Here is a 27,468-nt window from a genome sequence, read left to right as displayed (position 1 = left end):
AGAGAAAGCAGTGAGGGAATAGTGGAGAATGAGTACTTTCTGGTGGGGGAAGAAGAAAGAAATCCACCAACTGTCACCAGGCCGGGTTGAAATGACAGCTGTGGTGGACCACATGGCGCTTTGACCTTGCTAACTAAGGAAAACCTTGGCGAGGAGTCTTTGAACAATAAGTTTCTCAACCACTTCTCTTCTGGGATTTTCTCTCTCTTTTTTAAATTTAGAAAAAGTCATTTTGCTTACTTCACTTACATCAATACATTTTTACACTGGACTGAGCCAATGTGAATTTCTTTGGTCGACAATGATAGTTTAATAAATGATCAACTACTGTTATTGCTCTAAGCTACAATGCAGAACCCAGTTCAGATATTTCAGCCTTTGGTGCAATATGAGTCACATGCGCGCTCTCGTTTGAGTTTAGCTCAAAGTACAGGGGGAAATATTTCCCCCTGGAGCAGCTAAATGCTATAGCAAATTCTTCACTTCATCTGCTCGCCTTTCGGTGCTTAGTAGGTGGCACACAGGTGCCAAAAGCTTCTTGAAACCGTGCTAACAAGATCAGTGACAAGTTGTGATTACAGCAATATATCAAATTTAACAGGTCATCAGTGATATTAATGATTAGTACTAAGTTACTTTATCAAATGGTTTAAGGTTACTGCTCATATAAAAAGAACCTCGAAAAGAAACCGACATGTTGCCTTTAATTGTCTCCCAGTCTCTCCTGTCTAAATAAAAAAAACTAATGAGGAGAACAAGCACCAAGAAAGGACCAAGACAGCTGAGTTAAACTACAAACATGTTTGGAGCAGCAGACAGGATGAAGGTAAGCGGATGATTATTCATGGTTGTCTGTGCATATTCTCATTTGTCAAGGTAGAATGCATCTCTGGGCAACTTGACCTGAGATGAAACATCTTCCAAGATCTTAATTTGCATTGAGATTATTCCTGGTGATTGCATCATAGGTAATGTGGATATGTGTTAATATTACAATAATGACACTTACATCCATGTTGTCAGGAGAACTGAACCAAAGCAATGATTAAAAATGGTAAACAGGAGTTTAATCCGATAGTAAAGAAACAGTAGCTGCTGTTCAGTGAAGACAACAGCTTTGGATAATGATAATGCTCTGGCCGACAGTCACACAACAAGTAAACCATAAACATTAAGACAACACTGTGGGCAAAACAAAGCCTAACACATGGTCTTTGTTTTGAGACGGTAATAAGATCGGTTAGCAATATTGTCAAATGTTGTGCTGTGACAGTAACATGTTCCATTATTACATGCTATTCACAACAGTAGTAGTACTGATTACATGATCCTAATTATAGGTGCTCTAATATCTTGCATCAATTTTCTTTCTCCCAAAGCACATTGAACTGCATTTTCAAAATGTAATCACCCCTTTCCCAATACCCACTTTTGTGACCCTCAGTGGATCTCATTCGCTCTGGTCCTGAATATTGAGATTTTAATCTTCAAATCCTCAAGTGAAACTAATTATGATCCTGCTAAAATTACCACAACTCCCGAACAGGGCCCTGCACTGTCACTGGACATTTGAATTACTTTTTACCAGTGTGCACTGCCTGATGCCACCCAAGACAAGAAAACTTGAGGGATGATGTTATTGCAGAGAATTCACTAATTATCTTGTGCCTATTAATTCACGAATTGTAAAAGGCTGACATAAAAAGTTCCCTCCTCATTCTCTCCTTTTATTCCCAGCCACAGACGGGGAGAAGCTCCCAGTGATCATTTAAATATTTCAGAACATCTTGGTAAGAGCCTAAAAAGAGTCAATAGCACTAAAAAGCTTTATCCACGGCACATCCGAAACTCGGAGCTCTGGAACCCCCCATCCCAAAAAAAACTTTGGCATGAAACTTTGTTCGAGGCTGTCCAATTTCAGTCAGTCAATAGAAATCTCCATGCACCCCCCCCCCCCCCCCCCGCACCCACCATCCCCACCACCACCTCGGTTCTGTTAGCACTTATCTCCGCCTGAGAGGGTTGACCAAGGACAGCCTTTGCTCAATAAACAGAAGAATGTTTTTTTTTTCCCCTCCTTTTTAAAAGATTGACCTTAAGACAAGAACGTTCTGACTGGATTCTTCTTTGTGCTTGTGTGAGTGCGAAGGCTTAGATAACACTCTTCAATTCACTCTTGAAATGGGTCAGAGTAAAGACGAAAATTCCTGACTTATTGTGTTCAGAGAAATAACATATAAAGCCTTGGTCTTTTAGTCATATGGAGAAAACGAGTGCCATTGAGTGCAAGGGAGGAATACTAATAAGCACTGCATTAGGAGCTTCTGATTCAGAAATGATACGGCTGCCCTTGTACCGTCTGTAACTGGGACACTCAGTATGAGCCATACAATTTATTTTTCATACTGTAACTTTTAAAATTAGAAATTGCACTACTCTTATAGAAACATTGTTCTTGCTACTTTTTTGGGGCAGGGAGATACTTGTCCTCACACTTCTTTCTTAATTACTTAATATATTGAAATCTTTTATTTAATTAGACTGCCGACAGCTTGAAGTTAAATATCTTCAAGTAAATCTCAATCAAAGTGTGAAAGCGAGACAAGACACCCCCACCACCACCCCCGTTTTGGTTCTGCAAGGAATAGTAATCCAATAAAGATTTGCTCATATCCCCTTCACCTTTGCTGACCTTTCAGATCATTACTCACCACGGAAAAAGAGACAGATGATAGAGGCTATTTTAGGGGACACAGCCAAGGTCTCTAGGAACACGTCAACTTTCTCCCGTATCGTCTTTAAAATCTTTAATTGGCAGCTGTAACCCCTTATCAAAAAAACCCAAAACACTTTGAAGCCCACGGTGAGCTCAGACAATGGTGCTGCACTCTGCGTGTGCCAAGAGGAGGGGTGGAAAAACTTCAATTACTCACATGAAGCATTTTTCATCCTGGAGAACAGGCCTTAAAAATTCACAAGCTGTTTCAGGGACTAATCAATGCTGGTCCTAAGTATGATATTATTTTAGCAGAGTGAGCCAGAACTAAGGGGCATTCTTATGAAAGAGGAGGTGGATTCATTTGTAATGGCGTGTAATAGCAGTCTCGGCTCTCCCATAGGCGACTATATGCAGATCTTTTAGTCCTTTCGTCAGGGCGAGAAAGAAGGATCTATGATATAGAAAACCACAATGAGCATGGCACTGAGGGAGCTGGAGCGCAAGAGAAGACAGAGCAAATGTTAATAACCAGGTGATGGATTGATCTCAAAGGGTCAGCTCTGCTGTACATCTGTTCCATTTTTTTCATTCTTAAAAGTGCAGGACATAGTCATTTTGAACAATAAAAGTGACTCCAGTTGTAACAAAATTACTCCCCGAGATGAGGATATGACGATCGTAAAATAAAAGTCATTATGCTGGATTCTGGGTGAATACTGACTCCTGATTGACTACAGGGTGTAACATAAATTTTAATAACTGGGCATTTCCTGCAAAACTGTTACATCATCATGCCAAATTAAAGTGCTCAGATGGCTTGAGTGTTACTTTTCAGCAGCGCAGTGAAAAATAACCAGAATAAATTGCTTATAAGTTGCCTGAAACTGTGCGGATATCTTGTTTGAGAATAATAATGACCTGATTTTTGACAATAAAGGCTTTGAACAACGTGTACATTAAAGTAAAGAACTTAGACATCACGTTCATTTATCTGCACATAGCAATTCCTTCAGGATACAATAAAGAGGAACCGTAATACCAATTACAGGAGATTACAGGTATTATTAGAGAATGCACACAGCCTAAAAAGTTTCACTTTCACACCCTTGGTGCTGGGCTACTCTGTGGTGTAGTGGTTGGTACTCTGGCCTCATAGTTTCAGCACCTTATTGTAGGGAGTTTGGATGTTATTTTCACTATGCAGGGGCTTTCCAAAAACATGCAAGGATAACAAACAATTCTCGAGTCTTTGTGGTTCTTCTGTGTATCTGTGTTTGCTCCGCAATGGAATTTGTACCTGTTCAGAGTGTGTAACCTTCTTTCACTCATAGTTATTGGATGTCAATTATATAAGGGGCTGCAAAACATGAACAAATGGTTGTATCTCTATATTTTATCCATGTATTATTACAAAAATGGCTGAAATGATTGCAACACTTTGATCTATTCAATGTATAGTGATAGTTTTCAATCAAAAGTAATTGTGTGTGTGTGTGTGTGTGTGCGTGCGTGCGTGCGTGCGTGCGTGTGTGTGTGTGTGTGCGTGCGTGTGTGTGTGTGTGAGAGTTCCTGAAGATAACATGTCCCATCTCCAGTCTTGCCTCCCTTAGCGGCCGACTCTAAGCTGTGCTAATCGATTGGTGAAGGAGGAAAAAGGGCCAGCTTTAATGTGTTGCATGTGAAGGATTTACTGGAGAGTAGAGCCACTGAATCAATGGAGTAGAAAATGCATCATTAGGACAGTGTCGCCCCCCCCCCTTCTCCCACGCAAACATCCTTACACCCCCTTCTGTCGAATCCACCCACTTGTCCACAGCCCCGGTCCCCTGTGGGTCGGGATGCAAAACAAACGGAACCGTGCAAACTTTCATCTTTCCACATACTGGTGTAGACGCACAAGAGAAGCTTACATGTGATGCTTGAGCTCCCATGCCAAAACAGAACAGAACCTTCTTAAACTCGGAGTGCTTCACATGAAACACAACTGCTTTGACACTCCCCGCTTGTTAAAAGCTCCCCTGACGGCAAAACACACACATCAAATGTCTTGATCTGTCCCGAATATCCCGAGCAGATGGATCACCTCGCTCTCCTCTCACCGCAACCATTTTGTCAGGAAATGTTTGGGAGATCCAAATTTAGCTCTCCATCATATGAATTATTAAAACTGGAATGACTCCTAAGATGAATCAAAAGTCTGCACAGTCAAATATCAGGGCGGCTACTCCGGAAAACTTATCTTTGACAGAGTGGAGATAACCTCTGAAAGTGTCTTTAGACTATCATGGGACACGAGACACAATGTTTTAAGACTGAAATCTCTCATTTGGTCTTTTGGGTTGTCCTTCAGTAAAGCATTGCTTATAGATTATTATTATCAATATTAATAGGTTGTTCATTGTTCACACTCATGATAACTGATGGGTTAAGTCAAAGTGATATTGCAGCTTTTCTCACCACTTTCAACTACCAAAATCTGGTCTGTTTCAGGTAGCCTGTGATTATTAATAACCGCTGTTTAGCAAACAGTCCACCGCATGTACTCCCATGAGAGGAATTCAACATTCTGCAGTCATGTATAACTTGGCATAAAAGAGGAGCACGAGCATCAGCTCAGTTGCGATGAACTACTACCATACAAACAGACGTAAGCTATAGTGGGCACAGGGCTGCGGATACAGCACAGACAATGTTTATAAACCTGAATTCTGATCTTCTTGATCAAGCTGTCCTGAAGACTGAGATAAAGTTGAGTGACAGTATCATCAGCCAATAAAATTTTGACGTGTTTATTGACGGGACGCCCTGGGGCAAGCAGCGTTTCTAGTGCTAGCCTTGGTGTCGTCACTGAAATGAGCTTGACTGATTGAGGAAGAACCAACATCAGAAATGGATAAGCTAACTCAGGACGCTACGATACCTATACATTGTAGGTCAGGTTTGATAAGCATTCATATTTAGATGGATGGATGGATGGATGGATGGATGGATGGATGGATGGATGGATGGATGGATAGATAGATAGATAGATAGATAGATAGATAGATAGATAGATAGATAGATAGATAGATAGATAGATAGATAGATAGATAGATAGATAGACAGACAGACAGATAGACAGATAGTCAGGTGAGGACCTGGCAAAGTTGTCATTTAATCAAAATTCAATCTATACATGAAACATGTATCACAGCAAAGACAAAGTGCTTTAATTCCGTCATGGGAGTAGTCCCATGTCTTGTCCCCTTGGTAAAACACTTACAGGATAAACGCTCACATTAATATTCCTCTGTGCTCCTCTCCACCCCTCTCCACTCCAATCGCCCCACTTCTCCTTTCCTCTCCCCGTCCTATTATCCTGCCTCGGCGGACATCCTGTCCCGTCCCGTCCGCCTTGCCAACCTGCAAGATGGAGATGAGAGGACGATCCAAATGCAGAAAGGGGAACATGAATCATCACACTTCCTGTTGTTGCACACCGTCCGGGGAAGGAAGAGAGAGGACGCCCCCGGGGCTCGGATTGATTCCGGCGACTTAATTGGGTTTATTAGCCAAGATGTTGGGCCCCGCGAGGAGGCTCCCAGAGGCCGCAGAGTCCCCCCACCCACCCCCATTCCCACTATTCTGAAGGAGAAAGCCTGCGTAATTGTTTTCCCTCCATCTTCTGTGTCATTGTCAGATGGGTCCTGCGGGATTATTAGCAACCCCAGGTCCCTCAATAATTCATCCAGAGCTATTTATACACAGATGGAGAGTCCTCTAAAGTCTCCCCCAGTGAGATTATCTGACGCTTAGACAGACAGACAGAGGGAGAGAGTGGGAGAGAGAGAGAGAGAGAGGGAGAGAAAGAGGGAGAGCAAGAGCGAGAGAGAGAGAGCGAGAGAGAGAGAGAGAGAGAGAGAGAGAGAGAGAGAGAGAGAGAGAGAGAGAGCGAGAGAGAGAGAGCGAAGAAGAAAAATAAGGCTACAAAGGGAAAAGCACGAGAGAGATCGCCAGTGAGAAAATGGGGGAGACGTACAAAAGAAGTTGGAAGGATGGAGAGAGGCAATCACAAAAAGAAATGCAAAGACAGGCAAAGCAAGTTTGACAGTGTATAAACCGTCGAGAACCAGAGACAGCCGCGTTTTAGGTAGACACAATGACAACGGTTGTGGTATGCATTGAGTTTCAAGGTGAAACTCTCCCCTCTGCTTTGCCAAAGTGAACAAAAGCACCGTCCCGGGAATAGCATACCCTCACACAACACACATTAATGGCTTTTAATCTTCCCCCCTTTTTTCCTCCATTTAACACAATTAAGATGTTTGCAAAGCTAACATGGGCCACTAGTCGCCATAGTAAGGACAGATGAAAGACATTCAGGGATTTCCATATGCAAAGTAAACACAGTTAAACACATCCTTTCTAATGTGTCAATGCGTAAGACCAACAAAACATCAGCCAGCCAATTCTTAAATCACTTAATAATAATTCACTAACACAACATTAACACATTAGCATATTTACATTAGCACATTAAATAGCTGGTAATCCCAAACAGATAGTAGCTGCGCTACAGACGCCTGCATGACTGCATGCTTTTAATAGCTTTGCAGATACCTGTATCTTTCTGCCCGCAAGTTGAGGGGACATTTTGTTGTCGTCAGACTAATGAAGCCTTTGGCGCACAAAGTTGATTTTCAAAGTCCCTTTGTTGGCGCTCCAGCCACAGATAATTATATATATTCATCGCCTTTGGCAGTCACTTTTATCCAGCTCATTTAGAAAGCTTGGCTTCCTCTTGGACAAATTGGGACTTTGAAAGGCAGATTGGAGTGATAGTTTTTACATTTTGCATCGATGGCACATTAATCAGGGCAACTATAGCTAAGGGAGAAGACTTAAACACTCTGAAATGCCAGGCGTTTGCCCGTAACAATTAGTATCACTAAAGTTCTGCCTTTATCTGAAAGAAATTGTTTCTGCCTGTAAGAATGGTTCCATATTTGAATTCTGCGATTGACCAATATACAAGAGTCTTTGTTGTTGGTCCTGAGAGCAGAATATTTCATAAAAAATGTGAGAAATTTTGTTAAAATATTTGTTATTTTAATGTTTTTGTTTTTTTAAACTAAACTTCTGTATTAACACATTGTGGAGCAGTGAAGACAGTTTTTGGAAATGGAAAAGAATAACGGTATACTTTTAATATTATATATATATATATTTTTTAGAATATTATATTATATTAATATAATATTATATAATATTTTTAATGACATTGATAAAATAGCTAAAAACAAATGAAATAGTAGCATGTTTTATCATTTTATTAGTGTTTACTGGTTAATAGATTTATTCCAGTACTGTATTAATTCAAGGCACAATAAATTGTGCCCAAAGGTTTTTCTATTTTCTTTCTGGGAAAAGGTCTTTGTTAATTTTGGGTAAATCATCTTCCGCTCCTCAAAAAACCCCACTGTGCTGAAGTATCTCTCACTCTTTCTCTCTCCTCACACACGCACGCACGCACGCACGCACGGACGCACGCACACACACACACACACACACACACACACACACACACACACACACACACACACACACACACACACACACACACACACACACACGATCTGAGAAAAACAAAGCTTATCAACTACCACCCCACCACTGTCACACACAAACAGAGGTCTGTGCATGCATGCAGACTATACTGTCTCTATCTATAAACCCCATGAAATCATTCCACACCGAGTGGAGTCGAGTATGTATAGGTTTGGCCAGGATTCCCATCTCCTGTTCTGTGATTAAAGGACCAAACTAATAGGCTCTGTCTCATTGGGGGCCGGTGCAGGGCTGGGAGAGACCTCCAAAGCCATTAAATTGCAAATCTGTAATAATTTGCTGAAGGCTTTCTGTCCAGATCATTCCCTGGGCTGATTTGTGCATTGAGGTAGCATTCTGAATGGCCACGCACAAACCCAGCTGAGCCCACCGGCTCCACAGCCAAGCGAGTCTACCCGGGGCCACGCTCCAGATACGCACGCTCCATATTTACTTTACAAGAACCACAGTGGAAACTTTTGCCATTACTTTCTCATCAGTTTGCACTAACAGTCAGTGCAGCATTACAAAGTGATTCATGAGGGAATGAGCTAATCTTGCATTTAGTAACTTCTTCAATTATTTAAATTTTTCATTAAAATGAAACTACACTTCAACAGAATGGTCATTTGAAGAGTTAAACAAGCTGCAACATCTAATAGTGGATGGATAGTCAAAAGCTGATGTAAAGCAGCGATTTCAAGTTATGAATGAAAAAAAACCCAAAACAAAACATGCATGCTCAAACTCCCCCCAAAGGATTATATTAACCAGAAATATCATAGTTTTCGTCAGAAACACAACATTAACTCAATAAATCCCATGTTGAGATAGGGTTTAATAATCACAGGAAGAATTTGAAGTGAAGCTTTTTTGTTCCATCGATGTTTTGTGTGTGTGTGTGTGTGTGTGTGTGTGTGTGTGTGTGTGTGTGTGTGTGTGTGTGTGTGTGTGTGTGTGTGTGTGTGTGTGTGTGTGTGTGTGTAATGCAACACAATGTATACATATATACCAAGAAAAAGATCTCTGTAACATGTGTAATTGAATTAACAAATGTTTGAACTGGGTTTCTTTGCCAAAGAATCTTCTGTACAAATCGCATAAAACCAGTAAAATAATCAACACTTTTCAACACTGATGTGCTTGAACCAGAAAAGTGGTCAAGGAATCCAAATATTTGAATGAAAACAACAAAACTGTGGTGATTAAAGCAGTGAGTGAGCGCATCTCAAAAACGTTCTCACTTGTGATGGTCTGGCCTGCAGTGCCATCACAAGTACATGCTTTGAACGGGTCCTAGTGGCCAAGGTCCATTGACGCATTCTCCATGGAGGTCCCACTTTGAAACTTATCTACTGCCAAAATGTTGATACCTGATACTTCAACATACCTTCAGATGTCTAGTTTTTCAGTCTGTGCCTCAATGAGTCAGGACTGTTTTCTCTGCAAATTGAGGACCTTCACAATGTTAGGTCATAATGTATTGGCTGATCAGTGTATGAAGCCAGAAACACTTAGTGTCAATGTGATTAATTGGTGCCATCAATCATGGGCTTTCAAATTGTTTATCAGAAAAATAGATGAAAACTATTTGCATGTTTATGTGAATGTTAATATCTCTTATGTTTCCAATAAATTCAACAGTGATATCGGCGAGCCATAGTGTGGGACAGTCTCATCCTGTTGCAAGAAGTTACTTCTGATCATAAATGCAATATTCTTGTTCCTGCTGAACAAACTACGGAGCACAGCGGCTCACATTCATTCAATATAAAACTGTGCACGAAATAACTTCAAAGACAAGCATATGAAGAAAAACATACACAGCTGACAAGTGTACAGTAAAGCATGACCCATTTACATGTTGTCAGAGATCATACTAATAAGGAGGACAGTTGCTTATTTACCCCTGGGGCAGCTGGGAGCTGCAGGGGACTAATTCTGCTCCCATCTCAGGAAGGTCATTCTCCCTTCTCGAGCTATGATGGCCACAAAGTAGTGCTTAAATCTGGCAAAACGCAGCCTATAAATTACAGCAGAGGACAGAGGGGTCAGAGCCTGGCATGGAACTGGGCCAGAAGCTATCAATCTGCCGGGGCCAGTGAGGGCGACATCTGTCTCTGGGACTCCCTCACTCTTTCTACTTCTATCTCTGTCTGTCGCTTTCCTTTCCTGCTTTTCAGTCTTTTCTTTTCAGCCCTTTCCATCTTCCTTTTTGCTCACTCCGTGCCTGTCATTGAGCAATCTCTCCGTGCCTCCATTTTTAGTCTGCGCCTCTTTCAATCTCTTTCTTTTATGCCGCGCTGCCGCTTGATATTCTCTCTCTGCCTTTGTGTGCTGCCCCCACCCAAACTCTCCTCCGTGGATCTCCCTTGCCTCTTTTCACGCATTCACTTACATCATCCCTGTTTCAACATCTCTCTAATTCTCCTTCCCTCTCTCCTGCTCGCTCTCTGTCTTGAGCTCCTTGTCATTTTACGCACTCTTGCACCATCTCCCTCTGCAGCGATATGTTTTGGTCCATCTGCTCTCCAACCAGCAGGACAGGATAAAGCCTTGATGTACTTTCCATCAATGCGATGCCAATATGATTTGAATGGTAATACATGATGGCGAAATGCACTCATCTGCACAGTTTGGAGGAATAAAAATGGAAATCCACAGAGAAATCCAAAATTTAAAAAAAATCTAAACAATTTTTGTTTTGTCAAAAGCTGGTGAGTTGGTTTATGTCATTGCATGTTTTTGAAATACCCTCAACAATCATATGGGTTTTCTGAGCCTGTTGGCATCCCACTTACATCATATAAAGAGAAGCCATGGTTTAAATCAATGATGCTGACTCGGATAGTCAAAACCTGTCAAGCAAAATCTACAACAAACGCTTCCTTTTGGGTAATGCTTCTCCTGGTTTCGTCGGAACAACTTGCATTACATTTACCAAACCTTCCAAAACTTCCACATGACTTATTAATCTTCCCCCATTTTTTGAATCAAACTTGGCATTGAATTATTAAGAGGGATCTTTGAAAAGCCCTAACCTCCATTCCCACCTTCCTTTTACAAGTCAACGTGGTGCATTTTTAATTGGGGGGCATGAAATAAGCATGAAGGGAGATGGGAGGAAAGTGAATTGAATCAGGGACACTCAAACCTGGCAGCGATTGTAAAGCACAGGAGGCTGGAAGCATGCGTACAGAGAAGGCTAAATATGTGTCTGGCCTCACAAGTCACACATGCTCCAACAGTCTTTGACATGCCTTCTGTCTGGGACAAACAGTACACGGCTCATGTAATCCCTACTATAGGATATCCTAGCGGGGAGCCCTAGATACGCCACTTTGAGTTATGTTTAGCAATTTGGGTGAGAATAAACATCAATTCAACTTTCTACGAACCATAAATCTCCAGAGCCGGATGATTTGTTTATCGTATATGAAACTATTTGATATGGGCTGAAAAGGTTATTAGGAGTACATGCATTACAGGTTGGAAAAAAAAAATATCTGAAAGCTTATTACAGTGTCTGTCTGCAAGGCAATAACTGTGATTTGCTATTTTGTGATATTAAAGCAGAATCTGACCTTGAGAACAGTGAACGAGTGTCTCAAAACACAAAAAAAAACTTGATGAATTTGCCGGAGTTTGAAAGGGATGCAAAATTCTTTGGAGCCGGACAAGTAACAAGAATGAATGCTTGCAGGCTATGCATTAATGGGCCACTGCCACAGTTGGCTGTGACAAACTTTGCTTCTATTTTTTATATTGCTGCTGTGTCATGCTGCTATTTCCTCATGGAAAGCTCTGCAGTACAGAGCTGCAGCTGGACCCGGTATTTTTATTCATACAGGGTTCGAGTCACATTTGGACTTAAAATATTACCATGATAATTAAACAATGAAAATCACCATTAAGTCTGTTGGGGGTTGGAATATAAACACTCTATGCCTGTGCAGAACTATATTCAGTAATATGACTTGTAACAACATATTACATCCAATATACGGCCCATATATCTAGCACATCTGCATCTAGCAGAGAGGATGACAGAAATTAAGAGAATATGCATACACACCTTTTTAAATCCACACATGTACTGCACACATGCACGCACAGGTGTGGGTATTATAAAGTTCTCCATTATAATGCTTCCTGCATCTTTTATCCAGCAAAGCTGGATAAAAGATGCCAGCAGTTCAAAACCAAAAGGCGAAAACACCACTTTCTGGGTTTACACACAGAGACGAGATTCATAAATCTTTGGACTGTTGAGCAAAAGAAATGGTGCTTAAACCTTTTATAAAGAACAACTACATGTGGAGCACAGCACCCATGTAATTGTATGGCTCAGATAACGAAAAAAAAAAAAAGTGAATGGCATGGTGTTAAATTAGAAATAAGAATAATGAATCTGTTATTTACTGTGAGGGATGGAACAGACTGTTATGAAGTATGCATGCAACTACAACAACATATTTCTTTTTATTATGACTTTATGATTATCTTTCTCTAACCTTCAGAGAAGCAGACTGTTTCTTGATAATCAAAAGAGAAAAACAATTTATTTCCTCCTAACACAAAGCTCTATTATCAGCATTGCAAACTTGAATGCAATCACCAGCAAAATAAAACCAACACTCAAAAACGGTATGTAAGACTTTCCAATATTTCAAAAATATTGCACTCACTATCTCTAAAACCGGCCACCGGTGTTGAATCAGGGAGGCGTGGAAGTGGTATTACGGGGAGCTAAAAGATTGAAAGGGCCCAAAGCGTCTACTTTTTAAAAATTTACTACAAAGCACAATAATACTTAGCTGATGCAAGAGCCTTGAAAACAGAAAATATTTACCTCTCCAAGGAGCACTTGTCAAAAAAGGATTTTTTTTTTTCATCTTCTGAAAGAATGGCACACCGGGGCAATGAACATGGCAATAGGAAAGCAAGATTAGGCTACAAACAAAGAAAAAACTCGGGTAAGCATCTTTTTATGGAAAGCTAAAGGACAAACTTGATGAAACATTCAAAGCAGGCTTTATTTTAACTTAGCTGCAGGCTATTTACTCAAGTGAAAGCAGGGCAAAGCTTTGGCCATATAACTTTTTTCAAAGGTGTCTTTTGACTCAGAAATTGTTTTAAATATTGTGGATCAGTTTTGTCTTTCCATCATTCTCTTGATTAAAAACTGCTGAGGTGTTTGAAACAAATCTTTACACCGTATTTCACCGTGAACAATGACTTTGCCCTTTAACACTTTTGAGATGCAACTTATACATAAGATGCGTCTTTGTACTGTTTGTGGTTGATATATATGCTGCATTTCCCTTCTTCCATATTTGAAATGTGAAGTTTCTTTAGAGTCCATCGTTAAATGAGATGAGATTTTTCTCTTTTCTCTGTTAAAAGCACCTAGAAATGACTGTGTTGTATTCAGTGCTATATAAATAAAGTTGAATTGAATGGAATTGAATGAGCCGGCAGGTGTAGCTCTCGCTATACATTATCTTTTTCCATATATGTAAAGGTCAGTGGTTTTAATGAGAACTTTGTGGAGGTCAGAAGAGCTGGAGGCCTCCGCTTCCCCGACAAGCTTCCTGACTCTGAACCCGCTGTTAGCATGCTAATCTTCACCGGAGTTCCATGAGCACTGCCTCCTTCGGCTTGGTCCGACCGTCTCTCACTGTGACTAACTGGCTCCCTGCTCGGCTATCAGCCACCCCCCATCTGACAGTCTCCTCCAATAATAATGAACAACATAGGCAGCACTGTCTTGACAATGGTCCTCCTGACAAATTAGGAAGACCCTACTCCCCTCACTCTGGCCCCGCCTCTTGTTTCCCTCTTGTTGCTTGGCAGTTCTGGGCTCTTACAGGACAGGGACGGTGGGTGCGGCATGACACTGATGGTCGAGTATATTTTAGCGTGAAGTGACCTCCTTTCTGACACATGTTGCCATTCTCCCTGATAAAACACTCAAAATAAATGCGTCTTTATTGAACTGGGGCGCAATGTGGGGCCTGAATGCGTCTTCTGAGCTGAGCTGAACTGATCCAAGCATTGTGGGCTGGGAAAGAACGGAGCACATAAATACTCACATGCACGGACTGATGCGCGCCTGCATGCACCACGCACGCACGCACGCACGCACGCACGCACGCACGCACGCACGCACGCACACACACACACACACACACACACACACACACACACACACACACACACACAGTCATCCCAAACCAAATGTGATAGGAGGAGAGAAGGATCCCACAGAGAGGATGATGCAACTGGAGTGAAATTTTTCGGCCGGAACGCATGCTGCATTAACGCAAACCTGCAGGACGGAAAAGAAAACACACCCGCACTCCTTTCTTTCTTTGTTCAAAGCCGGATTCGGTTTTGTCCCTTCTTTTTCCACAGACGACAACCTGTAACATCTAATTGCTTGCAATAAAACACAGCATGACTCTTTCATGTCTTTGGCATCAGAAATTCCTGGCCACAATGAGCCCATTGTGCCGCTGTGTTCTAAATCTGCTTCTCTGACACATTCAGGTGAAGGGGCTGAAGTATCAAAAACAAGGCATGCAAGAGAACCATAACTCCCTTTATGACTTGCACAGATTACAGCCTCCATCTGTGACATCAACCATCTGCAGATTGGGTAAATTTAAACAAGATTACACTTGGTCACCACAATATGCATATTTGGAGTCACATTCAAAGATCAAGCTTTCCACAGTGTTAGAATGGTAATATGAAAGGCTTTTGTTGTTCTTTTCAAAAAATTCTTTTTTTTGGTAATTATATCTCCTCTGATGAAACTTAAGACTTTGCTTGGCAGGTCAAACGCGGGCAATTTGGCCAAACTCTAAATGAAGTTTCACCACCTGCTTTGACTTTGAACAACTCGCTGGCTTTGTAACTACTTTCACAGCCGGAGCCTATGGCGTGAGCTGTGGCTAATGTATTTAGTTTGACCAAGGACAAATATATTACTTGCATTAAATGACCACCAAATGAAACAAGCCGCTGTAAAACAACCTAAGTGACAGTTGCAATTGTTTGAAAAAAAAAAAAATTAAGTTGAAGACAATAAGGTTTTGGTGAGGAACAGAATGCTTGCCTGGTGTTGTGACAGCCGTAAACAGCGGATAACACCTATGGTTATGAAATGTCATTCCTATATCATCACAGCTCAATTTGCCTGGTGATTATTACATGAAATCAGGCTGATGAATAGTGCGAGAAACCTTATCTTACACCCCGTCTTCTTGAATAGATCCCCACCTCCCATGCAGCAGAGCCGGAGAGAAGCGAAAGGGCTGGCTCTTTGTGCTCGCCGTGCCTCTCAGTCCCGTTGTGCTTGGTAGCGGTAGCAGCAGCAGCAGCAGCGGCAGCGGCAGCAGCAGCAGCAGCAGCCGGTGACCATTATAAATGGCCTCTATTAGCATGGCTCGGTCGCAGAGGGGAGAGAAATAAAATCATTGGGAGAATGTAGGCCTGTGCTGGGCTCCCCTGGTCCTGCTACCAAGCTCCGTCGACCCCCGTCCCAAGCTTCCCTCCTCCCTGCTCCCTCCACCCCTCCATTCCAATGGGACACAATCCTAAAGACTAGATTACTAGTGATACATGGAGTCATTATGGGGAGGGTTATGGCAATAGTATCACAGGCATAGTTGACAATGGCTATAATAGGGGTCTCTTTCTTCAGAGGTAGTATTACCAAAGCAAAAGCTGTTCTTTAGGCTTGTTGATGTACAGTGGAAAAGGATGAGGGCCTTTTATTACCTGCTGTAGCGGTGAAAGCTCTGCATTATCTCACTGAAAAAAACATGCTTATTTCTTTGTGGAAGTGCCACATGTCTTTGGTTAAAGTTAAATGAACACAACCGTATTCCCACATGAGGCATTGCAATGTTAACAACGACAACAAGTGCCATTTGGAATAGGGGAAAAAACAAGTATAGCAAAATTGATAAAGGATATGTTCAAACATTTGCAATCTTGGATTTGTGCAGGTGATTTGTACTCCCTCAGCTATTACAGAACGTGACACACTGTCACTGCACAGACAAAATGTCAGTGCAGAAGTGAAGACAAAAGGACAAGGGGAGAGGGTGAAGGGGATCTTGCCGAGTTAATGAAAAGGAGAAGAGATGGAAGAGGAGAATGGGAGATGAGTTTTCTGGTGGGCAGCTCTATAGACTTCACTCCACTGGAGCATTTCACACCTTAAAGGGTCATCATGCCCTCGGTTTGACTCTCGGCTCTACGGCACAACTATGATAAATGCAAACAAGATGGGGGGGTACACACTGTACACAGACAACACAATGTGTAACAATTTCAAATGTTAAGAATGTGACCAATATTACTATTTGTCAACCTAGATTTATCATTAGCCTTGTAAATATTTCATTTGATTGGTTTTCCCATTCATAAGACAGAATAAATAGATTTAGGTTTTTTTTTCTGTCTTTCTGGAATAGTTGTATATTTGTTTGTGATGCATTTACCCTTGCTCAAAACTCTTGCTGAGATGGCTTGCACTACCTGATTCATAGTATGCTGTGTAGTCTTCCATAAAACCAGTATGATGGCGGCTCGCACAGTCAGTCACTTTGCCTGTTATTTGTGGGGTGTGCTGTCTTTTACTGCTAATTTGGGAATCTTATGGAAACCTCAGGAAGATGTGAGGAGGCTGTGGAGGAAGTGTGGCCTTCAAACATCTTGCAGTGAGGCAGTGAGCTGGTAAGCCAGGGAGTAGCTAGTGCCTCCAGCTAGTTAAAATATGAGCTCAGCGGGGGCTCGCTAATGAAAGCAGGGGCCCGGCCCGGGAAGCAGGGCTGTATATCGCAATGAGGAGACAGTTCTTAGAATCAGCTGGCAAGCCGTGCCTATAGTTCTGGGGCCACTGGTGATTAAGCGTCCAACAGGGAGTCGCTACTACAGCTGGGCTATTAATAAAAGATACCCCCCCACCCCCTCCCTTCACCTTTCCTTCTCTTGCCTCTTCAGCTGTCTCCATGCCTACCGACATTGTCCACCCTCTGGAATTATTTGTATATCATAATAATTTCTTGACACATGGTGGATGTCACACATGTCACACATCCCATTGTTTGCCTTGGGGGGGGGGGGGGGGGGGGGGGGGGGGGGGGGACCCTAACCACTTGTGTTGGTTAAGGTGGCCCTGGAAAGAGATAACTTATTCTTCATGCTTTTAACTCCTCTGGGAGATGTCCTGCAGGTATAGCAGATCAATTAGTGACCTCTCATTAGATGGTGATTTGCACAAAATTACCCTTCCCTCCAGAGTTGAGAAAAACATACAGGGTTAAAACACTATTATTCCTTTACTACACATGATGCTTCTTTTTACTTCTTTTCACTGTAGAAAAGGGCTGTGTAACAATGATTAAGATAACAACAAGATAATTATGTTAATTCACTACAATAAAGAGACCCTGCTCAGTGTCACAGAAAAGTTACAGTATGTCCAAAAAACAGGGTCAAGTAATTTGGCTGAAAGTTTCCATATCAGTCAGCAACACACCTGGGTGCTATTTGTATTTCAGTGTTGCACTTTATATTATAATTTATTACATTGGAAATGAGTGTGATCAAGAACATTGATTCCTTTCAAAAAGGATAAAGGAACAGCATGTTCACAGGCCTTCCGCTGTTGCGCACGTGTACGCGCAACCGCCCCCCCCCCCCCCACACACACACCCACGCCCCCACCTCATCCAAACCACCCCCTACTCACACACACACACACACACACACACACACACACACACACACACACACACACACACACCCACACCCACACACACGCATACGCACGCACGCACGTCAGTCAGTCAGTCAGTCAGTCAGTTACGCACGCCGCGCGAGTTACAGGCAACAGAGTGTACTTGGTGCTGCGGGCCACCCCCCTCCCCATTGCAACGTGAAAACGTGAGGTTAATGGCCTGGATTTAGCGCTGTGAATGAAAGCCCGTTTACAACCGCCGGACAGGATGTGTGAATACTCCCATGCGCACTGCCCATGCAGCCTCCTAATGTCACCCCGCACAGATTCACGCCGTCGTGACTCCCGTTTCGTGACACCCTGCTGCCTGGATGTGTTTGCCCAATAAGGTAGAAAATGGGGCACTTATTTTTATATATATATATATATATATATATATATATATATATATATATATATATATATATATATATATATATATATATATATATATATATATATATATAAAAATATTTTTATTTTTTGTCAAGTCAAAGAAATGTGAAATGTGTCTATGTGGAGACACAAATCCTGATAAAGACGCACAAAAAGTCATTAAAAGCTTTGGCACAATTGACTTAAAAGAAATCGTACTCTCCTACCCATCAAAGCCTGCGTGATTTTAAGACTGATTCTCTCACCAGTATGTGACAGATATGATAAAAACAAGTCGGTGTCTGAAGGGGAAAAAAAAAGGAGGGCAAAACCCACCTTTGTGCATGCCCGTGAAACGGTCTTTGAGCACAGTGAGCTCATATATCTTGCCGAACTCCTCGAAGAGGGGCCGGAGGTCCTTCTCGTCCAGGTTGCGGGGGATCTGACCGATGAAGAGTTTGATGGCATCGTGGTCCTTCATGGGGATGGTGGCAGGGCATCCCGCCGGGCTGTGGCTATGGTTTAATCCGTTCACGAGCCCGTTCGTGTTGGCGGAGACCACACCGACACCGTGCACCGTGCCGTCCACCTGCCCGTTGGTTAAAGTTGCCATCTTCAGACCGGCCAGTGAGTTGGGATGGGTGCAACAGCAGCAGATGGTGATGGTGGAGAATCGTCTCACGCTGTAAATTAAAAAAAAAAAGCTGGTGGAAGTCTTGGTCAGAATTTGGTTCCGAGACCAAGCCGTGCCAGAGATGATTCCGCTCTCGTCCTCTCAAAGCCAGTATTTACAATGATAAGAAAACACATGTAGCGTTTGGCGAAGACGCATATCAAAAGCGCGCAATGCTGTTGGTCCCGGTGGAGGCTTTGATTCCTTATATTTATGTCCTACCCAATAACTCGTTCATTGATTTCATAAAAGAGAGAGAGAAAGAGAGGGAAGAAGAAGGGGAGGGAGAGGGAGAGAGAGAGAGAGAGAGCGAGGGAGAGAGAGAGAGAAAGAGAGAGAGAGAGAGCGAGAGCGGGAGAGCATTCACTGTCTATTTACACCCACGTTCCTCCGTCCCAGCTTCTTGGCACCCTTTTATTTTTTTTGCATTGAGGAGTCGGTATGGGTGTCTTCTCGGTTTGAACGGACGGGGTTGGCTCAATCTACGCCCGAATAGTGGGGAGGTTTGAATAAAGGGGTCCGCTTTAAACTCCTCATAGACGAACCCAACGCGTTCCGCTCCCCCTTCCATATGCGAGGAGACAGTGGTACATTCCACCAAGGGGAGAGGGTCTATAAATAGAGAGATATAGAGAATACGGTTCTTTGTGCTCCTACTCACACCAAATAACTGCACATTCACGAAACTCCTCAATGTTATACTTGGTGACTGGCACGCAAACTGCAATTTTTTGTTTTATTTTTATTTTTAATTGTGTTGAGCTGGCAAACGGTCTTCATTTGCACACGACATTGTTTAGATTCTCATGAAAACGCACTATCGCACACAGACGGACCGTTTCTGGAAAGGTTTTGGCCATGGTTCTCCGGAGGTTTAATTTTCTTCTGAAATCCAATTTCCTATAATGTTTTGGCTCCCGTCTTTTTGGACGGCAGCCTCAGCAGCGGCGGTGCGCCGAGTCGCGAGCGGCGGACAGCTCCACGGTGCTGAAACTAAAACACCCCTAACGAGGATCGTCTGCGTGCCCGTTTCCTCTGTATGTCGGCGTTAGAGAACAAACGGGGAGATTTTTGTGTGTGCGCGCCTGTATTAGACGACGTGTCTTTAGCTAACTCTGCTATTTCAAAAGTCATGTGGAATAAAATGATATGATTTTCAGAAAGTAGAAGTCTGTGAGCTCCGCCGAGTGGCGTAGAGAGGGGGCACATCGAAGACGAATCACAACACGAGAGGAAACCTTCAACAAGATGCACAGGAACACACATTCAGCAATTTAGAGAGACGTTAGGGTTATAAAGACGGTTATCCGGGGGAAAAATTAATAATATTGGACACTCATTAATATTTTAAAAGGGGAGGGATATCATAATTTACAGAAAGTGGAGGAACAAAAACATAAGAGAAGCTGACTCTTTGAGAGTCAGTTGATCCTATGCACGGACGTCCAATATTCATTCAGTTTGCTTGTCAAACACTTCTATTAAAATATTCATCCTCAAATTCAAGCTATTTATAATCTTTCATGGTGCATGCAATATGATTTTTTTTTTAAGTTGTTGGGAAACAATAGTTCAAATTCAGTTATTAATTTGATGGGTGAAAACGTGAATTCCTCTAATACAGTTCCGCCCACATGGAGGGATTTTTATTAGATCCTTTGACAGAAAGCCGTCTGACTCCAACAGTTTGCTCATGTACCCTGTAATGTTGAACAAGGTGCAGGTGTTTGCTCCTGGGCTGCAAATCTAACCAATAACTGTCAAAATCTGTGCAATTTTCAACAACAGAATCTTTATTTTCTTTGTCTTTAAGACCAAGCAACAGCATGACCATTCAGTTAAGATCAGTGGCGATTGTGGTGGGTTCCACTGGGAGCCTGTTCGTGTTGTTTATCTCTATTCCCAAAGGAGAAGAACAACAGGCGGGGGTCGGGGCCACGCTTAAATGTATGTACTGTGACAATCCCATCTGATGAATGTAATCTTGAGGGCAGCCGAACAGCCTGTTAACGATGAATACCTAACATTGGAGTAAGGATAATCTTGGCATTTGCGTCTCAAGCTGGACTTTCATTTTAAATGATATGATTCATCCCCATTATCTCACATTGTGTGAAACATAGCCCCTGGAGAGCTGGCATGTGCCTGATCATGTGTATAGGTGCGAGTGGGGTGTTGACGCAGCTCCTATAAATAAAATGTGAGTTTATGTTGCCTTAATTTTTGGGTGTGAGGCAAACTTCCACCCACATCGAGACATTAGCTGACCATTAAATAACAAAAGAGCTGCTTGCACGCAGTACCTCTCACCTTTTTCTGCTCTTGCTCCAGCTAAATGGCCCGGTATAATATCATCCTGTTCTCATGGCATGACCGAGCCCCGGCAGTTGACGGTAGGCCGGATGGGTGGGGGGTGGGGGGGTGCAGGGGGAGGTGGGTGTGGGATGGGATGGGACTTGGGTTTCTTTGGCGTGACACCATGCTCTCCTCTCCAAGCTTCCCCTCGGGGCCACACTCCATTCACCACAGCGGTCCTGTCTGCGCTCACGCCTGACTTACCTCCAGCAATATTTTTTAATACAAGGTTGAGATGGGAGGGCACAAATCATTGTAATTACGTTCAGTGGGTACTACCGCAATGATTATGTAAGGTGCTGTGCCCCAATGGGTCCCTGGCGGTCTGGCGCGTCACGGAACCCGGCCCGTGACACACTGGAAGGGTGGCTGCGCCCATTGGACTGATAATAATAACACACAATTAACAAGCAGGATGTGTAAAAGTGAATTTTTTCTCTCCCCAAATAGTACTTAGTACAATCCGACTGGGTATAGTCAAATAGGGATGTGTTGCTCTGGCAAATAATCAGCACCCACTGCACAGACGTGCTGAGAGCAATACTCAAAGCTCCCTTTCTGTCAACCAATTTTCATATTTATTGTCTGTTACTCTATAGCCCATATTTCCCCCAAACTGTCTGATGCAATCAAATGTTTTCATTTCTGAAAATAGAAATCATAACTAGTTTACAAAGCTCCTTAGTGAAACAAATCAAGGCTGGATGTGGACTGTTAGTATTTACAGCCTCATAGTGAGCAGGTTGGAATTGTTGAACAGTACAAAGGCCACTTAAGCACAGGGCATGTTGAATCAGACACGTTGGTGTGGTGGTTATAGCAGGGTTGCTTGGGGGTAAAAGAAACAGGGTAAAAAAAATTGGTAAGAGGTTTGATTCCTGGTTTCAGGGCCTTTCACTGTGGAGTCGGCATATTCTCCCCCTGTGTGAATGGATTTTCTCAAGGAGCCCTGTTTTTATCACACAGTCCAAAAACACATACTTCTGAGGTTAAGTAGTATCTATAAATTAGGTGTGAATGGGATTAGCTCTGGACCCCTACAACCCTGAGTTGGATGTCATTCAACCAGAAGATGACTGGTTGTCTGAAGAAATGCCGAAAGATATGTGGCCGAATTGTCTACATGGCGCTATCCATGGTTCTGAAACCAATGTAAGCCATGTAAATAGGTGTATGCCTCTGTCCATGGTTCTGAATTCAACACAGCCCTGTACTAACACGTATTGGCCATTATTAGGACATGAAGCCCCCTTAAATTCTCAATGACAAAGTCCAAGACTTATGAAGACCATGTGGACTTTGGATCTCGCTCCAAATATTCATCTTAGCTCATAAAAACGAGGTTGCATCATTCCCACGAGTCTTAAATGAACCTCTGCAACCAGAAAGTAGAAGATGCCTATTTCCCCGTGGAATATTACTGCCTTGCTCGTCATGGCTTCAATTTCCAGTTTCAGCACTGTAAACGGTTGCAGCAGGGCAAATAAATGAAAAGGGAAATGAAATTCTGGGTAGCCAAGTTACACAAATAGATTGATAATCTGCATCGGGCACCATAAAGTGCTCTGGCGTTTTCAATATTACCTATTCTGCATAGTAATGTCTTTTCTCACCTCTCTTTCATGTGGGACAAAGTTCTAAATCTCCTTTAGCCTTGGGACAACCAGGCTGTATATCATCTCCCAGTAATTTAGGAGGAAGAGAACAAAGAAATGAGGGAATGGCAGACGCATGACTAAATGCTCAGAAAGTTTAGAGGGACAAGAAGGGCAGGAAGGTCCTCTTTAACTTGATTAGGGCCAATTTGTTGGAGATTGGAAGGGATGTGCCAAGAACAAAATTACTGCCATAATTTAAAATGTGAGTACATGCTGAGCTATAAAAATGTTCAAATGTGTATTTGACATTTGCTGCATCTGTGTATGTGTATATATATATGTATATATGTATATATATATATTTACATTTTTTAAAAGCTTTTTTTTTAAATCAAGGTCTTTAATATAAGTATTACCTTCAAGTTGAATTATAAGATGGTATAAACAGAGAGTTGGGCACATAGAAATGCACATATACATAGCTGGTAATTGGACAGAGTATCCCTGCAATTCCTGAGGAAAAATGTATTTTATTGGGTCATGTGGAATGAACAGTGTTACAGTGGAAGTTTGTTGACACTGGTATGAGAGGCAGCGTATTAGCTCCCCTTGGGCAAAAACAAACAAAGCCACAAATGCATTCAATAGCGCATTAAACCATTAAAGTAATTTGTTTAAAAAAATCCCCTGAAGCAGATTTGTGGACTAAACATGTCTCACAACCTTCCCTTAGTTTAATTCACAAAGTGATCCTCCTACTGTAAGAAATTGTGGGCTTCATAAAAAGTGCGCATGAAAATAGTGCATGCTTTTTCCAGGTCTGTGTTTAATCCATAAATTCACATGAAAAGTATTATTCTCCAATCATATATAGCAGGATGTATAATTTTCAACTGTCACACAACATGAGTTCAGCTAAATTGACATAACCAAATATGTATGCCATGTCTCTATTATTTTGAAAACATGATAATCAAGATTAGTAGAATGAGCTTACAGCTGAGTACAAGACAACAACGACACAATGCTGTAGGCTTTAATAACATAAAGTCTGCAAATTTGTGAATTACCTTGTCTCCTGGGAATCTCATTGTGTGGAGCAATGAGGTGTGTCTGTCTCCTGCCTCTGCAGTTATACCTGGCCTGCATTGGAAAGAGATTAGTGCTGTGACATTTGACATGGGTAGGCGTCTCTGCTTGTGCCGAGTGCTGGCTGCACAGATCAGCCATGCTGACAGCTCCTCTCCTTGACTGACTGGCTGCCCTGAAAACACAAGCCTCTTGACAAACACCAGCTTCTTGACAACATCACACATACACCTGCATGGTGCCGCGCTCATATAAATCCAGCTTTGGCAGCCACATGCCTGTTGTTTCGCTCAGGAACTCAAAATAAAGTTAGTCTAATTCTATGGGATTCTCTTTGTGGCTATAAAGCTGCATTGTTGCATCTGATGTCATGGATCGCTCAGTCAATCATTTGAGACAGAAAATGACTTCAGTGTCTGGCTGCTGCCTGATTCATGCGGCAACAAAATCCCATTTCCACCACAACGGATCAATTCCACAGAGAGGTCACGAGGTGAGATGAACCCTGACCCCTGGCTTTGTTGGTGCACACTGATGATACTCCGAGGGCTTGACCTGGTTGTCAGGGTGGTGTGACACCTCCATCGCAGATAGGCAGCCATTTTGGGGCCAGACTTTCTGACTCCAGTGTGTCATTAATTGCTCCAGGGATGAAGGCAGGACTCACAGGGGACTGTGATAACACCTGGCTCTCTGGTATACCCCTGGGCCAAAAAGTGTCTGGAGTAAAGATGAGTTGGAGAGTATGTGTCATCACATGTGCGTACAACTGTGCGAACGTGTGTCTCAACAAATCTTGTACACGTGCCGATTGTGTATTTTTAGATAAGTGGAAATAAATTGTGATGGTTGTCAGACAAGTGAACCAACCCACATACAATAGCAAATATGAGCTCGTCTTTGTCCATGTGACCCAGAAATACCAGCCGCCTTGTCAAGCTTGTCAAATGACTTTATTTAGGAGCAGGGATCTACTTTTGCACACATGCACCTATGCACGCACGCACGCACGCACACACATACACATACACAGCTGAGCCATGTGTCTAAAAGTGTCAGTAAACTGGTTTATTGTGGATGATCTGTCTCTGTTTTTGCAGCATTTTAATTATTGTAATAAAGGGAATGCAAACATTTAGAGAATAGATTGTTATTCACCATAATGTCTTATTGTGGACAGAAAAGTGTTTTATCACAGCTATTGTCAACATTTATTTCCGCCTGTAGATGCCAAGCAATGCAATTGAAATATGATGAGCTCTACTGAAGGATCAGTCTAACACACAGTGTGCTCTGTGAAGAAACCGGAGGGAGGGGGATTGTGATGGACAACGGGAGGGGAGTGGGTGGCTGTGACCACATCTATAGTCTCATGTGCCTACAAGACTATAGTTGTGGTTTGTGTCTACCTTCACCTCCCACTCAAATTAATGGGTTGCCAAGAAGCGTTCACATGAATATGTGATGGGTGTGCTAAAGACTTACTGACAAGTTCAACTTGTGCGCAGAAGCATTAAGTTCAAGGACTAATAAAAATTTGATTGAAAAAGTGTATTCCACATCCTCACTCCCATGGTGACAATAATGAACACATCTAACAATAGGCTCAGAGTTGCTACTTAGCTCAGGTTTTGACACCCACAATACATGGCTGGATGTCGGCCAACTTGGTTAATCTCTAACTTTACTTAAGAACGTCACGTACAAATAATCTATTAACAATGGCAATGCTTTCACTCAGATCACAATAATCTATTCCGATTTGAAAGTCTTAGCATCACATCCTTTTTTCTAAAGACTGTACTGAGATTACTTCCATGGTAAAAATGGTTTGGATTTCATTATATTTCTATAATATATTTGTGGCTCGCGTTGCGAAAAAACCTGTAATGAGAAAACAACAAAGTGTGTGATGATGTTTTGAAAAGTTATGCATGATGGTTAAAAATGCACAATGGAAACATCAGCATGACCCACCACGTACTGAAACTATCCACCGTGGGCCTGGTCTGTGAAAGGTTTGGGAGTATAAAAACATTGCAAATGTAATATTACACACACTCACATGGAAGCTAATCTACCAACTGTACACAGTGGCGATTGTGTCTGACAGACGTGCAAAATAACAGACAATCAATTCAGCATGTTTACCTTCATAAAAATGGAATATTGTGTAGGCTAGATCTGCAGGAATTCATCAACAGACTGATGTAAAACAAGCAACAATATTTGCAAAATAAAAAAAACATTGTGTTGGTTGTGATTTCATCCATATTTGATGCATTTGACAAGGAGGTGCAAATCTACTCAGCCTTTAGTAGAAATTCCTTTATTTGTGTGATAAGACATACATCACCTGGCTCCGCACGACTTTTATTTTCAAACTTTATTACAAGATATCTTCTGTCATACTCCCTCATAGGTTTTGCAGCTTCTATTGTTCTTTTATTCATAGTTTTGACTTAGATTTGTCTTTTTTCTCCTGTTTCTTCTTTTTATCTCTTTGCAGCATGCAGGTTACCAAGTTTGCATTACATACAGGATGTAAATAAATCAGGCCCAGGTTTAAAAACTATTTCCCTGTAAGAAAAATACAGAGGTGACAAAAGTGTGTTATGCTGGCTTTACCTAATCTCCTCCTCCACAATAATTTACTGCCTGACGTCAAGCTTCTCTGTTTTCAGACTGCGACAGACAGAACAGTTAAATGGACATTGGTTATATGAACAGGACCTCACACAGTGTTCCACCACAACTAAAAGGTTCTCTGGTCTTTTCTTGTCTGCATTTGCACTGCCACCGGGTACACTGACATGATGTAACATGACGTAAGAGCTTACATTTGTTTGTAAAGGCGTTTATGTTCCCTTTTGTTACAACTGATTTCATTCTAAAGCTCCTCGGATGCTTTATTTTGATGGTGTTTTTTGTTTTTTTTTGGTCTCAGCTCAGTCACTTATCCTTCTGGCTTGGTTTGCTGCTGCAGTTTGCCCCCCAATTCTGCATTTTGTGTTACTTGGATGGCCCTATGTCTTCAGATTTCAGTTTGTTTGCATGCTTTTAGAGTGCAATGTGGAAACACTTTGCAATCTCCAGCAATATGTGCTATGTTCCTATTTCAATATCTATATTTCTATGTTACTCACTGTATATACTGGTTATAGACACATTCCTTACATAGATTCACTCCATAGTGGTAAACATTCTTGCCTCAGTAAAAGTAGCCCTGCTTCAATTCCAGACTTGGGGCTGGTTTATGTAGATGTTGTTTGCTCTC

General features: G+C 42.1%; 1 protein-coding gene across 1 annotated transcript in view; it reads right to left on the bottom strand.

The window, feature by feature from the left end:
- The window catches only part of celf4 (CUGBP, Elav-like family member 4), a gene marked incomplete at both ends in the record, with an annotated part of 90,849 nt that extends 71,760 nt beyond the window's left edge, over nucleotides 1-19,089 (bottom strand). The window contains one exon of the mRNA XM_080495595.1: nucleotides 18,813-19,089. Coding sequence (XP_080351721.1) covers nucleotides 18,813-19,089 — 277 coding nt within the window. The remainder of the gene's footprint in view (nucleotides 1-18,812) is intronic.
- Nucleotides 19,090-27,468: the final 8,379 nt, after the last annotated feature.

The sequence above is a fragment of the Blennius ocellaris genome (assembly GCF_963422515.1).
Source record: "Blennius ocellaris genome assembly, chromosome: 4".
Classification (NCBI taxonomy): Eukaryota; Metazoa; Chordata; class Actinopteri; order Blenniiformes; family Blenniidae; genus Blennius; species Blennius ocellaris.
Note: the sequence above shows the minus strand (reverse complement) of the source record. Positions and strands in the feature narration are given on the sequence as shown.